The sequence below is a fragment of the Hypanus sabinus genome, chromosome 3 (assembly GCF_030144855.1).
Source record: "Hypanus sabinus isolate sHypSab1 chromosome 3, sHypSab1.hap1, whole genome shotgun sequence".
Lineage (NCBI taxonomy): Eukaryota > Metazoa > Chordata > Chondrichthyes > Myliobatiformes > Dasyatidae > Hypanus > Hypanus sabinus.
Window position 1 is genome coordinate 52,960,915 of NC_082708.1, and position 20,442 is coordinate 52,981,356.

At 40.4% G+C, this 20,442-nt stretch overlaps 1 protein-coding gene across 1 annotated transcript; it reads left to right on the forward strand.

Moving 5' to 3' along the window:
* Positions 1-1,702: 1,702 nt before the first annotated feature.
* LOC132390760 (collagenase 3-like) lies at positions 1,703-20,111 on the forward strand. The gene is made up of 10 exons (XM_059963309.1): positions 1,703-1,833; positions 1,930-2,156; positions 2,246-2,394; positions 2,489-2,614; positions 5,353-5,514; positions 5,853-5,970; positions 13,264-13,394; positions 18,047-18,203; positions 18,291-18,394; positions 19,760-20,111. The coding sequence occupies exons 1-10, from the start codon at positions 1,738-1,740 to the stop codon at positions 19,858-19,860; spliced, it is 1,371 nt and encodes a 456-aa protein (XP_059819292.1). The 5' UTR covers positions 1,703-1,737; the 3' UTR covers positions 19,861-20,111.
* The last annotated feature ends 331 nt before the right edge of the window (positions 20,112-20,442 follow it).

Consider the following 20,442-nt stretch of genomic DNA (forward strand, 5'->3'; position numbering starts at 1 on the left):
TTAACTGAAATTGGGGACCTCGAATGGCATTCACTTGGAACAGCTCAATAGTACCAACAAAAGTAGAAGACACTGCAAAGTTCAGGCAGTATCTCTGGGAAAAGGAAAGGACCACTTACTATACAGGAAATGCATGTTTGAGATTGTAGAAAATGTGGGATAATGGGTTGGTTTGCAAAACAATAACCCAGTCTTACATTTGGTTTCTGCAAATTAGAAGAGGCCCCATTGTGAACGCCAAGTGCACTTTACTGGATTGCAAGAGATACAAGTGGATCACTGCTTCACCTGGAAAGACTATTTGGATCCCTGGATGGCAAGAAAGGAAGAGGTGAGAGGACAAGAGTTGCACTTCCTGCAGTTGCATGGGAAACCGCCATTAGACATGGAGTGGTTGGCAGTGACAGAAAAGTAGCTAGGCGTTAAGTTTCATTTCTCTAAAAACTAATTGAAAGGAAAACAAGAGAGTCGGGAATGAAACTTTGTACTTACTTTTAAGCAAAGTGTGCACCTATCACGTGGTAGTGTCATGACATAATGCAATTCATGTATTTTTATATGTAACCAATAATGAAGTATTTGGATAAAATACTTAAATGCTTATTCAAATAATACATTTACAATATCACTCAAATATTCAATATACAGCTTTCCTTGCTTAGCAATACACTCCAACTCAATACAGAATGTATCTCAACCATATAAGCAGTATACCACAACTACTATGTACTACGTTCTGTACAGACATCCACAGCATAGTAAATGTTAAATAGTCCCATTCAGGCTTAAAGACTTAATGGCTATGGAGGCTTTCTTACTCTTGTGGGATAACATCTTTCCTGACAAGGGCGATCACTTTTGCTTTAGTTTTCTCCTTCCCTTTTCCATGACTAACTTAAAAATTTTAATATGGTATGATCAGTAATCCTAAATGTCCCCCAGTCAACACTTGATGAACTTGACAAATGTCTCGGCACAGAAACAGATCTAATGATGTCTTGTGCCTTTATGGATCAGAAACATTAGATTATGGTCCAAGATCTTTGAAGACAATAGACAGTTTGAAGGTGTGTACAGTACTAATTTACCAAATGGAAGGTTTAATGCTGAAATTTTAAAAGAGGGATTAATGACTTGAATCTAGAAAGGAAGAAGAACAGCATTTAAAAATAGTGAGCCACTTACAGTTACGAACAATGAGACCAATATGATAAGCTTGGTGAGCAGAGCTCTTATAGGTATGTAATGAAGGAGACAGAGTAGATGCCATTGATGAGCAAAGAATGAAAAGAGAACAGAATATAGGTTCATGTCTACAGGTGATATACTTTTTGGGTGGTTTTCCTTGATGTGCAAGGGCATGGGGAAGGAGAAAGGAAGTGGAGGCAGGTAAATGGTTAATTTTAAATGTAGTGAAAAATTATCCAGAGGTTTGTTGCATTTGTTTAAGAGATGAGAGTGCCAAAGGCAAGGTAAGGTTCTGAAGGAATATCTGAATGCACTAACATTTAGTGATGCAAATTAATTGTGTTGCAATATATAAAAATGTTCAATTCTATTTCCTACTAATTATTTCAAAAGATTTAACTGAATTAAAAAGATGTTAAGGCATGGGTTTGCAATCTTTTGGTTTGTGCCACTTACAAAATAGTTCATTGAATTATGCAATATGACTAGGCAAGTATATAAAAGAGGCTGAAAGGACCGGCAAAGATTCCATTATTAACACCAGTCAAGATGAAAGGTTTTCAGATTCTAACTTTCTTTATTCTGCTGAAAATTCCATCTGCATTCACATATCCACTGTCACCTCTAGAACGTAATTTTGCCCAGGTCTCCAAGCATTTATAACTTTAACTTCAATTTTGAATAACCTACATTTTGTGTCCTTGAGGAATGCTAATTAACACTGTGATTCTGATTTTCCAGGAATATATCAAAAAACTTTACAGCGTTGATTCCGATCTTCTGCAAGGAAGCAAAGATTCCTCCAGAGCAAGTATTAAGAAAATGCAAGAATTCTATGGCCTCCAGGTTACTGGAGAAGTGGATTATTCTACTCTGGAGATTATGAAGAAACCTCAATGTGGATTTCCAAATGTTCTCCGGTATAACATTGGCAATGAGAAATGGAAGCATACAAACCTGACATATAGGTAATTTTTTTTTGGTTTCCCTTCTATTTTGAATAATATTTGTTAATAGCAGTCATATTTTTAACATTTTTCCCATTAATTTCCAAAAGAGTCCTCAATTACACCCCAAAATTGACAGAGTCATATGTAGAAGGTGCTTTCAGAAGAGCTTTAGAAGTGTGGAGTGAAGTCACACCATTGACTTTTACCAGGATTTTTGATGGTGAAGCTGATATTGAGATCTCTTTTCAACGGGGACGTAAGTTAACAATATTTTATATTTGATTTAACTATGGCTGTTTGTTTATGAACAATTAATATATCCCTTCATTCTTGTTTTCCCCTTTGTCTAGGACATGGTGATGGGTCTCCTTTTGATGGACCTGGAAAATTTCTGGCCCATGCCTTTGCACCAGGTATAAATTTGGGAGGTGACGCTCATTTTGACTCAGATGAAAATTGGTCACTGGACCCAGCAGGTAAAAGGTTTCAACTATTGTTGCATATTCTAGTCAACTGGAACCTAAGAATTCAACAAGTTACTTACTGGAAAGAAGACAATTACCATATTAAAATACTGTTTATTTTTAATCTTAATTATATCTAATTGTTTATTTTTGGTACTTTGTCCTGCAATATTTACTATTCTGAAACTAGGTGACCCAAGAACATTCTCCAAGGACTTTTTTGACACGAACTATGTTTTTTAAAGGAAGTTTCAATAATAGTTGGAAGGCAGAGAAGATAAAATAACTATATGACTGATCACCCAAGACAATATAAAATGTTTGTTTAGCAGAAAGAAAAAGTTGAGGTATTAATGGGAATAGCTGAATCATTACCAATAGCCAGATGCCCAAGAAATTCACTTAAGCTTGCGTATTTCATCTGACGAGAGAAAGATGAAAACTGGAAGCAAAACTATTGAAATCTTTCCCAGCAATACTTCTGGGCCTAAGGCTATTATTTTTATGTTAATATATTGTTCTTAAGAAAATTGTTTAAAAACTGCTTATTGTATATTTCATTCTTATTTAATTATAATAACTGTTTATGACATTTCAGCTAGCACCTTAATCTTACATGTCTTTTAGTCTATCATAAAACCATAAGATGTTGGAGCAGAATTAGGCCATTTGGCCCATCAAGTCTGCTCTGCCATTTCATCATTGCTGATCCAATTTTCCTCTCAACCCCATTCTCCTGCCTTCTCCCTATATCCCTTCATGCCCTGACCTATCAACAATCTACACAGAAAGCAAAGAGTCGTTGTAGATGGGTCATATTCTGCATGGAGGTCAGTCACCAGTGGAGTGCCTCAGGGATCTGTTCTGGGACCCTGACTCTTCGTGATTTTTATAAATGACCTGGATGAGGAAGTGGAGAGATGGATTAGGAAGTGGAGAGATGGATTTGCTGATGACACAAAGGTTGGAGGTATGCAGGACTGTCAGAGGTTACAGTTGGACCCATAGGATGCAAAACTGGGCTGAGAAATAGCAGATGAAGTTCAACCCAGATAAGTGTGAAGTGGTTCATTTTGGTAGGTCAAATATGACAGCAGAATATAGTATTAATGGTAAGACTCTTGGCAGTGTGGAGGATCACAGGGATCTTGGGGTCTGAGTCCCTAGGATGCTCAAAGCAGCTGTGCAGGTTGACTCTGTGGTTAAGAAGTCATATGATGTATTGGCCTTCATCAATTGTGGAATTGAATTTAGGAGCCGAGAGGTAATGTTGCAGCTATATAGGACCCTGCTCAAACCCCACTTGGAGTACTGTGCTCAGTTCTGATCGCCTCACTACAGGAAGGATGTGGAAACCACAGAAAGGGTGCAGAGGAGATTTACAAGGACGTTGCTTGGATTGGGGAGCATGTCTTATGAGAACAGGTTGAGTGAACTCAGCCTTTTCTCCTTGGAGTGAAGGAGGATGAGAGATGACCTGTGTGGTGAACTACGTGTGCCTGTCTGGACACGCCCCCTGCCGATTGCTCCTGTGGCTCCTCCCACAGACCCCTGTATAAAGGCGATTGAGGCCTGAGCGCGGCCCCTCAGTCTCCAGGATGTTGTGTGATGGTCACTTGCTGCTGACAGTGCTTTCTTCCAGCTAATAAAAGCCTATCTCGCCTCACGTCTCCGAGAGTTATTGATGGTGCATCAACCTGATAGAGGTGTACAAGATGATGAGAGGCATTGATCATGTGGATAGTCAGATGATTTTCCCAGGGCTGAAATGGTTGTCGCAAGAGGACACAGGTTTAATGTGCTGAAGAGTAGATACAGAGGAGGTGTCAGGGGTAAGTTTTTTACTCAGAGAGTGGTGAGTGCGTGGAATGGGCTGCAGGCAACGGTGGTGGAGGTGGATACAATAGGGTCTTTTAAGAGGATTTTAGATAGGTACATGGAGCTTAGAAAAATAGAGGGCAAGAGGTAAGCCTAGTAATTTCTAAGGTAGGGACATGTTCGGCACAACTTTGTGGGCCGAAGGGCCTATATTGTGCTGTAGGTTTTCTATGTTTCTATCAACCTCTGCTTTAAATGTATATACAGACTTGGCCTCAACAGCTACCTGTGGCAAAGAATTCCACAGATTCACCACTCTCTGGCTAAAGAAATTCCTCCTCCTCTCCATTTTAAAAGGATACCCCTCTATTCTGAGCTGTGTTTTCTGGTCTTAGAGTCTCCCACTGTAGGAAACGTCCTCTCCACATCCAGTATCAAGCCTTTTCATCTTTCATGTTTAATAAAACTATTTAAGCTACCTCTTAAAATTGTGTAAGCTCTCATTTACTGTTTATGAGAATACTTCAAATTGATTAATGGATATAACTATCACTAGTTGGCTGTATATTCCTTATAACTGGTAAGCAAAATTAGGAAAGGTGAAATCCAGGCCACTGCAAGCACTATGTTTTTGTGGATAGCAACATCTCTTTGACACTGACTAAAAAATGAAAGCTACTTAGAAAACAAATATGTTTGAAGGTATAATAATGAAGCACGTCAGTATACAAATTTAATTCTTGCAGTAACATTTAGAATATCATCATAACATGCATAGGTTCTAGAAATAAACAATATTTTTCTGATTGTAACTTTATAATTTCTGACATTATACTATTTATTTTCTTTGAATCTATCATTTCAAAGTTCTCCCGCATAATGAAATTCCTGAGAAGACTGTTTAGCTAAAATCATTTTGTATGAACTTGCAGGAACAAATGTCTTTCTAGTGGCTGCTCATGAATTTGGCCATTCTCTGGGATTGAGCCACTCTAAAGACATTGGAGCTTTGATGTACCCCACGTATGGATATATTCCGGAGAATGAGTTTATACTGCCTGATGATGATGTTCAAGGAATTCAACAACTGTACGGTATGTCTAAATCTCTTATTTTTCTGCGGAATCTATAAATGATAGCTTACAGAACTAAATAAATAATACATGTTTCAATTTCTATCACAATTATCTCTGAAAGCTATGAAGATAAAATCATAATATTGTTATTTTAAATTGGATACACTGTGATTCTGTTTTATCTCATTTGAAATATGTTTTCAGCAAAAATTTAGACAAATGAAAGGTCACACACTATTGCATAAATTGTCAGCATCCAATTCAGCATAATGGTGTATAGCAATAAACAGCCAACAATCAGCATAAATATTTATTTACAACTGAATATTTACATTCAATTTAATATATTATCCTAGGTTCATCAAGTAACAGTAAAATTAGACCACATCCAGTGACTCCAAAGGCATGTGACACCAGTTTGACCTTTGATGCAGCCTGTACAATGCGAGGTGAAAAAATTTACTTTAAAGACAGGTAGGCAACAATTCTGTGTGCAAATTTTATCATTGACCCCTGCAGTTTAATGTGTGATGAAAGGAAGTAAGGTCTGGATATTTAAAATAAATAGAAATTAGACTAAAATATTGTTTGAAGTATTTGTAAAGACAAATAGCACAATAAGATTTTGGGAGTTAGCTATTACTCTTAACAAAATATAACAGATAAGTTTCCAACCAGTTCTCTAAAGTTGTTCCCTGAGGAAAAAGTTTGGCTAAATTTCTACAGACATTTGTATAGTTCCTGTACCTTCCAGCATGAAAAAGGCCTTTAAAATGTCTGCAATATCTTAAAGGTTCATTCTTTAGGAGATAGAAATAGTTGCAGGACTCTGATGATTAGTGCTATGATCATTTGCTCGAGAACATTTTAGAATACATGACATTAAGATACCTTTCACCATATTTCTGATACTTAAAGATAGGATTTGGAACAGATCCATATTCCTCCTGATCCTAATATGCCATTCAATTAGATCAAATTGATCTACATCTTAAGTCTAACTGCACACTTTGCTCAAAACCCTTAAAAGACAAATATCATTATGGAAATTTCAATTAATTTGGTCTCTCAAAAAGATTGTACAGAATCAAGAAAATGTTGTCTATTGTGTTTCATTTGAGAAAGATAGATAGATAGATAAATACTTTATTAATCCCAAAGGATATTACAGTTTTGCAGTAGCATTGCAAGAGCACAGATATACAGATATCAGAAGAGAAGTAAGAAGAAAGATATAAATTACCTGAAACAGTCTAACAGTAGGGGGTCATCACTTCCTCGGCTATAGGTTGACTGATTAAAGAACCTAACAACTCAGGGTAAGAATGACCTCATAAAGCACTCTTTGGAGAAGCACAGCTGTCTTAGTCTATTTCTAAGTGCTCTTCTGTTCAGCCAAGGTGACATGCAGAGGGTGAGACACATTGCCCAGAATTGCCAGGATTTTCCATAGATTCCTCTTCTCTACCACAGCCTCCGGTCTGTCCAGATTGACTCCTATAACAGAGCTGACCTTTCTAAATACTTTATTCAGCCTGTTGGCATCACCCGTGTTGATGCCATTGCCCCAGCACACCACCGCATAGAAGACTGCACTAGAGACAACAGACTGGTAGAGCATGCGAAGGAGGGATTGCGTATTCCAAAGGACTTCAGTGTCCTCAGGAAGTAGAGGCAACCCTGGCCCTTCTTGTACACAGCCTCTGTGTTGGTGCTCCACTCAAGTTTGTCGTCCAGGTGCACCCCCAGGTACTTGTAAGTCCTCACCATCAATGGTAACAGGGAGCAGTACAGACTTGCTCTTCCTAAAGTTCACCGCCTTCTCCTTTGTGTTACTGATGTTGAGCTGCAAATGCTTCAGCTCGCATGATTTAACAAAATCCTCCACCAGAGCCTTGTATTCATCCTCCCATCCTCCTTTTTTACACCCAGTTATTGCTGAGTCATCAGGGAATTTCTGCGGATGACACGACTCAGTGTTGTACAGGGTAAACAGGAAGGGAGCCAATACGGTCCCCTGTGGGGCCCCAGAGCTGAATATAGCCATGTATGACATAGAGCTCTGAAGCTAGACAAACTGGTCTGCCGGTCAAGTAGTCCATTATCCCAGAGACAATGGAAGTGCCAACCTGCATTGAATGGAGCTCTTTCCCCAGCAATGAGGGCTGCATGGTATTGAAGGCACTTGAGAATCAAAATACATGATCCTCACAGTGCTGCCCTGCTTATCCAATGGAAGTAGGCTCTGTTCAGAAGGTCAATGGCAGCACAGTTGACCCCAATCTGTTCCAGGTAGGCAAACTGTAGGGTATCAAGGGCTCATCTCAACAGGGGTCAGAAAGGACCAGCCTCTCTAGGGTCTTAGTGAAGTGTGAGGTCAGGACCACTGGACGGTAGTCATTCAAGACTTTCGGACGGCCCCTTTTGGGTGCTGGGACCACACATGATGTTTTCCACACAGTCGGGACCCTTTCCAGACTGAGACTCGGATTGAAAGTGCACTGGAGAACTCCACACAGCTGCTCAGCACACCCCTTCAGGAACTTGGGGTTCACACCATCCGGTTCCAATGCTTTGCCGTGTCTGAGTTTCCCCAGAGACCTCCTCACTTGCTCAGTAGTGATGGTGAGTCCATGATGATTGGAGGGATATACAGAAAGTTGATATAAAACATGATTAACAACATCGAGGGTTCTGGAGTAACAGAATTATTTACACCATGGATTTAAAAAAAGACTCAAGAACAAGAGTAATATAGAATTTTTACGCTGACAATTCCTACTGTCCTTCAGTGTACATTACTGACTAGGATGATCAGAGTAAAATTTCAAAATTTGAAAGATACAAAGCTTAGCATGGCAACAAGTGAGGAAGATAGTAATATACTTCTAAAAGGCTGGCACATTGGACAGAGAAGTGACAATGCAAATTAACAGTTAAATATTAACTGATGTTTCTTTGGCAGAAGGAGAAGCGACAAAGTAGGTTAGTGGCACATCTTTGTAGGGTGTGCAGGAACAGAAGGATCTGAATCTATGTACACATAGCTCTTTGAAAATGAAAGATTGAAAGAGCAATTAAGGTGGACCGATACCCAGGGCCAATTTAATCAATCTCAAGGTCTTATGAGAAGTAATGGAAAAGTCTGTTAAAGGTCTGACAATTTTTTGCATCCATTTAGTCACAGGTGATGAAGGGTAGCTAGTATTGTTCCCTTATTTGAGAAGGTGGTGAGGATAAGCAGGAAACTACAGGCTGCTGATCCTTAAGTGAGTAATAGGGAAACTACTGGATAAAATTTAGGTATAGGCTTTATAATCGCTGGGAAAGGTAAAGTCTGATTAGAAGGGTCAGCATGGCTTAGTGCATGGGAAATCCTGCCTCACAAACCTGATTTTTTTGAAGGAGTGAAAAGAAAAGTTATGAAGACAAGGAGATAGACATGGTACATATGGACTTCAGCATGGCGTCTTGACTAGATTCCATACTGAAGGCCTGTACAGGCGGTTATGGCAGAAGAGTTCCAAAGTGTTTTGACAAAGTGGATTTCAAAGTTGTTTTTGGTCATAGGAAGTAGCATTGTTTTTCTGACTGGAAGTCTGTAACCAGTGGTATACCATGCAAATTGGTGTTGAGTCCCTTGTTATTTGTCCTAGATATAAATATAAGATGAGAATGTTTGTTGTCTTTTAAGTAAATTTGTGCTTAACTGTAAGATTGATGGAGTTGTGGACACTCAAAGTTAGAAAGGAAGTAGATCAGCTGAGAAGTTGAGCAGACAAATGTGAGCAGACATTTTGTGTTTTCATAATACTGGCTGTATACTTTTAGTAAATGACTGGGACCTCTGTATTGTTGTATAGAGGGACCTTGAGTTACTGGTTCATAGCTCTCTGAAAATGGAAACACAGGTGGACAGAGTCATAAAGAAAACAATTAGCAGATTTACTTTCATAGGCAGGTCTACTTGGGTATAACATTTGGGTTAGTATGTTGCAGTTATCCAAGGTATTAGTAAGGACACATGAAGTATTGGTAAATAGTTCGATAGTTTGATTTTAATATCAGAGAATGCATCCAATATACATCCTGAAATTATTGTTCTTCACAGACCATGAGTGTTAATAAAAACATTAGAACCCCAAAGGCTCCCTACTCATCCTACCCCCCAACACACAGGCAGAAGCAAAGCAATGATCAGCCCCTCCCCCACCACTTATTTCAGCAAAAAACATCAGCAACCTCCACCCACCAAGCAAAGCCCTCAATAAATACCATGATCTGCAGTCCAACAAAAAATAATCGTTCACCTGACTATTTGACATTCCAGAAGCTCTCTCTCTCCCCCTAATTAAGGGACAGGAAGGTATCACTCAACAAGAAAGGAGACATAAACAAACAACGGTGTTAAAGTCTGCTGCACCACTTTTTTCCCCCCAAGGTCTTCAACTCGAGGATCAGCAATAAGCTCTCCCCCACCAATGGAAGACCAGCGCACAACTCTAGTCAGCATATCTTAGAAACGATGTGGTAGCATAGCCCAATACCTTCACCATTCTCCACAAAGACAGGATGGCTCATTCTTTTAAAGACAGAGGATGCTTCATGATTAACTCATTGTAGTGCACAAACATGGTGGTTCTGTCTCAGTCTAGCTCACCCAACCCAGAACGTCAAACGTCGTCAATTTTATTTGCCAAGGGAGTTTCCCACCATCATCCTGGTAGCTGTATACATTCCACCTGAAATCAACATCAGGCAGGCAATGTAAACAGCAGGCATGAAACTGTGCACTCTGAAACCTTCCTTATCATTGTGGGAGATTACTGTCAAACCAGCTTGAAGGTAACTACCACCAACATATCACCTGTGGGGCCAATACACTTGACAACTGTTATACCACCATCAAGAACATTTACTGTGCTAGCCCAGATCCACACTTCGGAAAGTTCAATTACCAGACTGTACTTCTACTCCCAGCATACAGGCAGAGACTAAACACCACAGCGAGAGTGGTGAGGCCAAAGAAGTTATGGTCAAGGGAGGTGTAGGAACACTTAAAAGGTACTTCAAGTCTGTGGACTGGACAATATTAAGGGATTCATCTTTGAGTCTGAATGAATACAGATTTTTCACTGACTTCATACAAAACTGTGTGGATGAGTGTATGCCTTTGAGAACATACTGGAGATTCTCAAACAAAAAGCTCTGGATGAACCAGTAAATTCGAAGTCTACTTAGGGCTTGATCCACTGTTCCCTTTAAGCTCTGCACATGTGCGGCTGTGCAATAACTAAAGTGCTCACGCATAGCAGGAATTTCCTTCTGTATAATATGCTGCACAGTTTTCAGGGCAATGTTTTTAAAAAAGACCCTGCTCAGAGCAGTGGTTGGTCAATGCAGCTGTAAAGAAAATGAGAGAAAATCTTGGCTAAATATGTGATATTCAATACTGGTGATCCAGAACTATACAAGGAATCTAGGTACAATCTACAGAAGGCTATTTTTGGAGTGAGAAAACAATTCCATTTGAAGTTAGAGACAGAATCAGCACATCCTCTCTGACAGGGTTTACAGGCCATTACTTCCTACAAAAACCTAACATCATAAATGGCTGTGATACTTCACTCCCAGAGTTCAAAGCCTTTTGTGCATGCTTTGAAAGGGAGAATTAAACTACACCTCTGCGAATTCCTGCAGCAACTGGTGATCTCTGTCTCAGAAGCTGACATCAGAACATCTTTCAAGAGGTTGAAGCCTCACCAGTTGTCAAACACTGATGGCGTACCTGGTAGAGCTCTAAAAACTTGTGTCAACCAACTGGCAGGAGTGTTGAAGGGCAACTTCAATATCTCACGTACGCAGTCGGGGGTTGCCAGCAGCTTCAAAGAGACAACAATCATATCATTGCCCAAGAAGATCAGGGTGAGCTGCCTCAACAACTATTGTCCAGCAGCGTCACAGCTACTGTGATGAAGTGCTTTGAGAGGCTGGCCGTGCCTAGAATCAACTCCCATCTAAGCAAGGATCTGGACCTGCTGCAATTTGCCTGTTGCCACAGAAGTCTTAGTAGATGCAATCTCACTGGCTCTCCACTCGGCCTTGAGGAAATTGCCTTCATTAGCTAAAACAAGGAATAGAAGAGCAGAGAGATTACTGTACAACTTTTTAAAACATTATTTGGATCACACTTTATATACTTCTGATTGCCAAACAACAGGCAAGATACATTTGCACTGGAGCACAAGAGGTGCACCAGGATGTTGCCTGAAATGAAGTATTTCAGCAATTATCTCATATTTCTCACAATGAACCCTGTTACACTTGTATTCATCCAAGCCAGCAATGTTCCTTTGTACCATTCTTCTCCTATTTACACTACTGATTGCACCTTCTATCTAAGTGTCACCAGAGGATTCTCATTTTCTTTCATCTATGTCATTTACCACTGTAATGACCAGAAAAGGTTGCAGTACAGATCCTTGGGGAACATTACTAAACATGCAGCATTATTTCGATAAAACAACTTGGCTTCTGCCTCCTAATCAATCCTCTGTTTTGACAGAACCGAATCATAAAAGAAACACCGAAGTGATTGATGTAAATAGTGTTTTTTCATCATTACAAGCATTTTATTGGAGATGCTCTCCATAGTCTCACAATATCAAAGTGCATCACATTATTATACTCTTAAGAATAAATGTAACAGCAAATGATTCAATACAATTTCAATTACTTCAATAATCTCCCACGCAAAGGGATATAGCTCAGTGGTAGATCATTTTAACAAACATATCCTAACTATTGATAGAACAAATTTGCCTATCAAGATTTGAGGTGCTAGGTGAGAAAAGCAGTCTGATCTGGAAGATTCCCCCAAACTTGATCACAATTGGTGCAAAATAACTTAACCAGTGTTGCCTGGTTTGTTGCATGCCAATTGGCATACCCCATTGTCATGGCTGATACATACGAGAACATTTCATGGTCACATCACTTTGCAAACCTTATCTCCTAAGCAGCCTGTCTCCTGCTGTGGAGACATTATGTTCTGAAGACATTGTTTCATTTCAAAGTTGTCCTTTTAAATTTCAAACTGATTGCCTGCTTGTACTTAACACTAAGAACTGAAAACTGTTATTCTTGTTGGAATAAATGCCAGGAATAATACACATAATTCTGTAATGCCTGAATTCCCAACATTCCCCATCCATCATAATTTCCATTCCATACACTTAAAATTTTTGTTCAATATCTTACCATCTGCAGTGTCCTAATACAAGTCTTGGGAATAGTCTCCCTTACATGTATGTGCAATGATTAGTATTTGGGTGATGCGAGAAAAAAGGCATAATTGCTTACTTCTATGTCATTTGCATGCATACTCTGAGATGCACCCACTCCCTGATTTCCTTGAGATAAACATAGCAATCCTAGGTGCAGTTTAGTGGAAAATACAACCTCCACTCTGAAAACATTAAATTATTGATTTTCTTTACTGATGTTGTTGTACTTCTCAACAGTTATGTTTATATTTTAATGCAATATTAATCAGACATAAACTACATGAGGTTTACATTGATTTACCAATGAAAATGTGCTGTTTCTAAAACAACTTCAAGGTGCCATTTTCAATCTATTTATCACAAAATATATTGAAATCTACTACTAAGGGTGTTTAATATTTAATACCAACATGAAGATGGTGACCAAGAATCTACAATTTGAAATGGTAAAATTGTATTAATATATATAATTTTTATTTAGGTTTGCTTGGCGCATCCATCCAAATATATATCCAAGTATGGTTGTGGTCAGTACCCAATGGCCATTTCTCCCAACTCAACTCGATGCAAGCTATGAAAACAAAAAAGAGAACATTAATGTATTTTTCAAAGGTTAGTCATCTCACTTACAAGCTTGTCATAACTTTGTGCTTTAGTGGATATTTATGAAATACAGTATGTATTGACCACTCCATAAATTCTACTCGGAGTAGGGTGTATTTGTCAAGAATAGAGCAGGGTAAAAGTTGAGTATTACAATGCTACCGATGGCATTGGCCAGAAATAGAGTAAATTTCCTCTAATCTCCCACAATGATTAATGATGTCATTTAACAGACTAGGGATGCATAGAAAATGACAGCAGAATACTCTACAACACACACTCAGCATCTATGGAAAAAAAGTACTGTTAACGGTTCTTGCCAAAATCCTTTGGCAGGACTGGAGAAAAAAAGCTGAGGAGTAGATTTGAAAGGTGGAGGAAGGGGAGAGAGAAATGCCAAGCGATAAGGTGAAACTTGGAGGGGGAAGGATGAAGCAAAGAGCTAGGAAGTTGATTGGTGAAAAAGACAGAAGGCCATGGAAGAAAGAAGGGGGGGGGGGTGGGAGGAGTACCAGAGAGAAGTGATGGGCGGGCAAGCAGATAACATAAGAGAGGGACAAGGGGATGGGAAATGGTGAAGGTGGGTGGGGGGGGGGGGTGGAAGCATTACTGGAAGTTTGAGAAATTGATGTTCATGCCATCAGGTTGGAGGCTACCCAAACAGAATACAAGGTGTTGTTCCTCCAACCTAAGTGTGGCCTTATCCCAATGGTGGAGGTGGCCATGGATTGACAGATTGGAATGGGAGTGGGAGGTGGAATTGAAATGGGTGGCCACTGGGAGATCCTGCTTGTTCTGGAAGAGTGTAGATGCTTGGTGCAACAGTCTCCCAATCTACATCAGGTCATGCCGATATACAAAATACCACACCGGGAGCACCGAACGCAGTATATAACACCAAAAGACTCACAGGCAAAGTGTCGCTTCACCTGGAAGGACTATTTGGGGCCCTGAATGGTAGTGAGGGAGGAGGTGTAGGTGCAGGTGAAACACTTGTTCCACTTGCAAGTATAAGTGCCAGGAGGGAGATCAGTGGGGAGGGACGAATGGACAAGGGAGTCAGAAAGTGGGGGAGGGGGGGCAGGGGAGAGGGAAAGATGTGCTTGGTTATGGGATCCAGTTGGAGTTGGCGGATGTTTCGTAGAATTATGTGCTGCACGCGGAGGCTGGTGGGATGGTAGGTGACAACAAGAGGAACCCTATCCCTGGTAGCATGGCGGGAGGATGGGGATAAGAGCAGATGTGCGTGAAATGGGAGAGATGGGGGTGAGAGCAGCATTGATGGTGGATGAAGAGAAGCCCCTTTCTTTGAAAAAGAACATCTCCCTCCTGCAAGCAGATGTGGTAGAGATGGAGGAATCGAGAGAAAGAGATGGCGTTTTTACAAGTAGCAGGGTGGAATGCGGTATAGTCCAGGTAGCTCTGAGAGTCCGTTGAATACTGGATTACTGTTGAAATTTGGAACAAAGCACAAAAACCAACTTCTGTAAGTGGAAGATTGAACAGAAGATAATTAAAGAACATACATGACAGGATGGTTCAGAGTGAAATGGATTAATGAATGAAAGTCTCTTTTAACTGTGTAGCTCTCTAACTAGTACATAGAACAGTACAGCGCAGGAACAGGTGCTTTGGCCATGATGATGCCAACTTAAGCTGCATATCTGCCTGCACGTGATCCATACTCCTCGGTTCCCTGCCAATTCACTTGTCTGGTAAATACCTCTTAAACATTGCAACCATGTCTGGTTTCACCACTACCCATAGCAGTGCAACCCAGGCACTTGCCACTCTGTTTAAAAAAAAACATACACCACACAACTTCCCCTTTAACTTCTTCTCACATTAAAGTTGTATTTGACATGTTTACCCTGGAAAACAAGAATCTATATACCTTGACTATGCCTCTCATAATTTTATACACTTTTATACACCCCACATATACCTGTCTGGACACGCCCCCCCCCCCCCCGCTGACTGCTCCTGTGGCTCCTCCCACAGACCCCGGTATAAAGGCGATTGGAGACACCGCCCTGGCCTCAGTCTCCAGGATGTAGTGTGGTGGTCTCTTGCTGCTGACAGTGCCTTCTTCCAGCTAATAAAAACCTATCTCTCGCCTCACGTCTCCGAGAGTTATTGATGGTGCATCAATTTTATTAGCTGGAATTTTAAAACATGGAGAGTATTTAATAATCCGGGAAAATTGGACATTGATCCTCAAGCTCCAGAAGCAGCTATTGCCTTTGAACTCTGGCTTGCATGCTTCCAATCATATCTGGAAGAGATTCCTGTGACTGAGCCTGCCATCATGCACAAAATCCACCTCTCCAAGGTCAGTATGAGGGTATAGTCCCTCATCAGGTACCTGCCGACCTACCAAGGGGCACTGGACGCCCTCAAAAGACAGTACCTGCGGCCGATGACCATCTACGCAAGACATCGCTTAGTGACACAGCGGCAGCGGGCCAGAGAGTCGAGCACTGATTTTGTCCAGGCCCTATAGACACTCGTGCGGGCCTGTGACTGCAGAGGACTGACGGCGGAACAGCATGCGGAGCTCCTGGTACGAGACGCCTTCGTTACGGGGATCAGGTCAGTGTACGTGCGCCAGCGGCTGCTGGAAAATGCCGATCTTACCTTACGCTCGGCAATCGAGCTGGCCGACACGCTGGAGGCTGCTCTGCACAACATTGATGCTGCCCAGCCACGCGATCTCCCGCTGGCCCCGTGGACACTGCAGACCCCGCCACCCAGCCAATCGACCTCAGCTGCAGCCACTCGCAAGTCCATGAACTCCCTGCAACCCTCCAGCGAAGCGACCACAGCTGCTGCCAATCGCAAGACTGTGCAGTGTTACTTCTGCGGACTCGAAAAGCAACGCCAAAAATGCTGCCCGGCCGGAGAAGCGACCTGCTCCAGCTGTGGAAAGAAGGGCCATTTCGCCAAGGTCTGTAAGTCTAAACCACGAGCGGGGTTGAGCAGCGCCGTGTGCGAGGCATGGGGGCGGCCATCTTGGTCGCCGCCACCCCACCCCGCCTCCAACCCACGGGTGCTTACCATGCACCAAGATGGCGATTCAACTCTGGCCTCCGTAACCCTCGACCAAAGCGCCCCACACCAGCTTGAAAGGTCAATGATGGACATCCTGGTGGAGGGGCACAGGACTAGCTGCCTGTTTGACACTGGCAGCACTGAGAGTTTTATTGACTCGGACACGGTGCAATCACCACCGGCACCAGTGCAACGTAGATCACAGCGACAGATTCGACCACCTGATAGACTTAACCTGTAAATATACTTGTAAGGAATTTCGCCCCATGGGGACTCTCTTTTAAAACAAAGGGGGGGGGGTGTATTTGGTGAACTACATATACCTGTCTGGACACGCCCCCTGCTGACTGCTCCTGTGGCTCCTCCCACAGACCCCTGTATAAAGGCGATCAAGGCCTGAGCCCGGCCTCTCAGTCTCCAGAATGTTCTGTGGTGGTCTCTTGCTGCTGACAGTGCTTTCTTCCAGCTAATAAAACCCTATCTCGCCTCACATCTCCGAGAGTCATTGATGGTGCATCACCACAGCAGACTTGAGAGCAAACAATACAACCCCATCCAATGTCACCTTATAGGTGATACTCTCTAATCCAGGCAATAACCTGCTGAAGCTCTCAGCATCCTCTCCAAAATCTGCACTATATACAATACTTCAAATGTGGCCTAACCAAAGTTTGTACAGCTGCAGCACAACTTCAACATTTTTATACTATACTCCACACCCCAACCAACCACTACAAACAAGCATACCATATGCCTTGTTTACCACCCTCTCTATTTGTGTTGCCACTTTCAGAGAGCTATGTACTGGCACCCATGATCCCTCTGTACATTAGCGTTCCTTAGGGTCCTGCCATTTATTGTGTACTTTCTTCTTACAATTGACCTCTGAAAATGCATCATTTCACTCTTGTCTGGATTACATACCATTTGGCACTTCCTTGCCCATATTTCCAACTGGTATATTTCCATCTGCTGAATCCTATGGCAATCTCCCTCATTGTCCACAAATCCACCAATGTTTGTACTGCCAGCCACCTTATTTGTGGCCAGTGAAGAATAAAATAGTTTTCCAAATGCAAAACATAACGGCAGCTAGGTGGAAGTTTCTAAATAGATGCCAGAATCTATGAAACAGTGGCATTGCACAATCCATAGCAATAAAGCTGTTTAACCTTGTTTGTTTAAATCACATTATTTTTTTTAAAAAGTATATAGGGTATATATTCTGGACATTGCCTGCTGCCCAAAACTATCACCTGCAATATCTGCTCTGCTGGACTTGCCTTTTCCAGATAGATACAGTAAATGGAAGGATTCTCTCCATTAACAAGCTTCCTGTAAGGCAAAGGAGATGCAAAGTATACCTGACCCTCTCCTCTGTGCACTTGTGCTACATTACTGGAGGCTGTAATGGTAATGCTTGCCTCAGTCCGCCAAAGACACACAAGTCCAAGGAGAGATAAGCCACAAAGGCTAACAGCCAGAGATTTCCAATGGAACTGGTGTGCTCTTTGTCAGTTCGATTCAGTATGTTGAAGTTTGAATCAGGTATACAATGTTTCATATGGTATAATCCCCAAATTTATTTATTTTTTATTTCAATTGGATAGGAAAAACATACTGGATAGTCAGTGGATATGACTTGATTGATACTCCCAGGTCAATATATGATTTTGGTTTTCCTCGAACTGTTAAGAAAATTGATGCAGCTGTACAGATTTCAAAGACTGGAAAGACATTCTTCTTTGTGGAAGACCAGTGTTGGAGGTAAGAAATTTAACTTTACGTAAATTTCCAGTAATATTATTAAGCACTCTTTTTAGAATAACCAGATTATGTCCTTTTGCATATTAGTTACATTGAAAGTGCAGGAAAAATGGAAGATGGATATCCAAAACCGATAGAACATGTGTGGCCAGGCGTCAGTACTCCTATTGATGCTGCAATTCAGGATGAACGTATGTATTAATTATCTATTACAAAAGTCACAAGCTTTATTGAAATTAATTAAGTATTTAGTGATTAATCAGATCAAGATAACATTTAGCTTAAAAATAAAAATTCTTTTGACTTACAATCTGCTATTTTAATTACAAAGGTGCTTACATTCAGTATCTCCTATCCCTAATGTAAGGACCATTGAGTGTATGTTTTCTGTTGAGTGTATGTTTCTGCTGCGTTGAACAACTTCAAGGTTCAACATGTTTTGCACTCACGGATGCTTTTCTGCATACCACTGTTGTAAAAGCATAGTTATTTGAGTTATTGTTGCCTTCCTGTCAGCTAGAACTAGTTTGGCCATTCTCCTCTGTCTCATCTCATTAACAAAGCTTTTTTTTGCCCAAAGAACTGCTGCTCACTGGTTTTTCATGTCATTCTTGTAAACTCTAGAGACTATTCTACATGAAAATCCCAGGAGATCAGCAGTCCTTGAGATACTCAAACCACCGTGTCTTGCACTAACAATCATTCCACAGTCAAAGTCACTTAGTTCACATTTCTTTTCCCATTCTGATGTTTGATCTGAACAACAACTGAACTTTCTTGACCACGTTTGCATGCTTTTATGCATTGAGTTGCTGCCACATGATTGGCCAATTAGATACCTGCATTAATGAGCAGGTGGAGATATGTACCTTATAAAGCGACCACTGAGTGTATAGTAAACGAAAGGTAAGTTCTCAGGAATTTTCAATTTAGTCTTTATTATGCTAAGGAATTAGTTGAAATGCATTAGTAACTCAGTTTGCACTATTCCACAAACTGTTTTTGACTTGCCACTAATTTAGATTACCAGCCAACTATGAAAACACCCTTTCTAAAGAAATATAATCACAAAGAGGAAATAGGTAGTTTCTGCAAGCCACAATGCCTTTTCTATTCTGAACAATGTTATACAATGTCTAGGGAAGCACCATATAGAAAGCAACTACCATTTTTTTTGATTGATGAGGATACTTTATATATAAAAAAATTCACAAAACATAAAACTTCCTCATAGTTGTAAAGATAACAATAAACAGAACATGTTACTGTGATTTGTGATGCTTGGTTTCCATTCTACTTGTAAATATAGATTGCACAATCAAATCACAAACCCACCATTCACTTGTTGCATGCATGTTGAGTTCGTACTTGATGGATTGCTCCTGAGATATCTGCATCTTCTACATCTAGCCAGTCTCTCAAATACCTTCTATATGTCAGTTGAGGAAAATTCCAAAGAACATCTGGAAAGTCTGCATGATTGTCTTTTGGTAAAAATTTGGGTCATATTTGTGACTATTGATTTTCAAAATTAATAACTTTATTTTTATTCCCAGATATGATTTATTTCTTCCATCAATACATGGTATTTGTCTATGACTATAACAACAAGGAAGTCACAGGGATTCAATATGCAAGTTCACATGTATGCAAATAGTTAATCTTTTGGAAAAAATATCAGAAAATATTGATGATCCAGGAAGTGCTATTATTGAACTTGGCTACAATAACATGAATCAGCTTCTATTTTTGCATTGTCAATTTATTTTATACTACAACTAGTTACATTCACTTATATTTTCTGAATAATTTTGGTTTGTTTTCTTAACTATTGCACTCTACTTACATTTACTCATAGCTTGTGATGGTTGCAACAACTTAAGAAAAATAAAGCTTTAATGCATTATACCTCCAGTCATGTTTATTTCTACTTAATGCAATTTGCAACACAATTGATGGGAAAAGTTTTCCAATGATCCTCGCCTCGTCACTTAATCCACGTAAACACCAAGAAGAGCAGCTGTACATTATAGTTCATACCCTTAATTATTTTCTCAAATTCATTTTTAATTGGCCAGCTAGTGTGTCTAAAATCAAAATCAGGAAATGCTGGAAAAACTCAGATTAGGCAGCACCTGAGCTGTTGAATTTTTCCAGCATTCTTCACTTTATTTCATATTTCCAGTATCCCCATCTTTTGATTATTCATTTTGTGCATGTCAAAGTCAAAAGCAGGTTT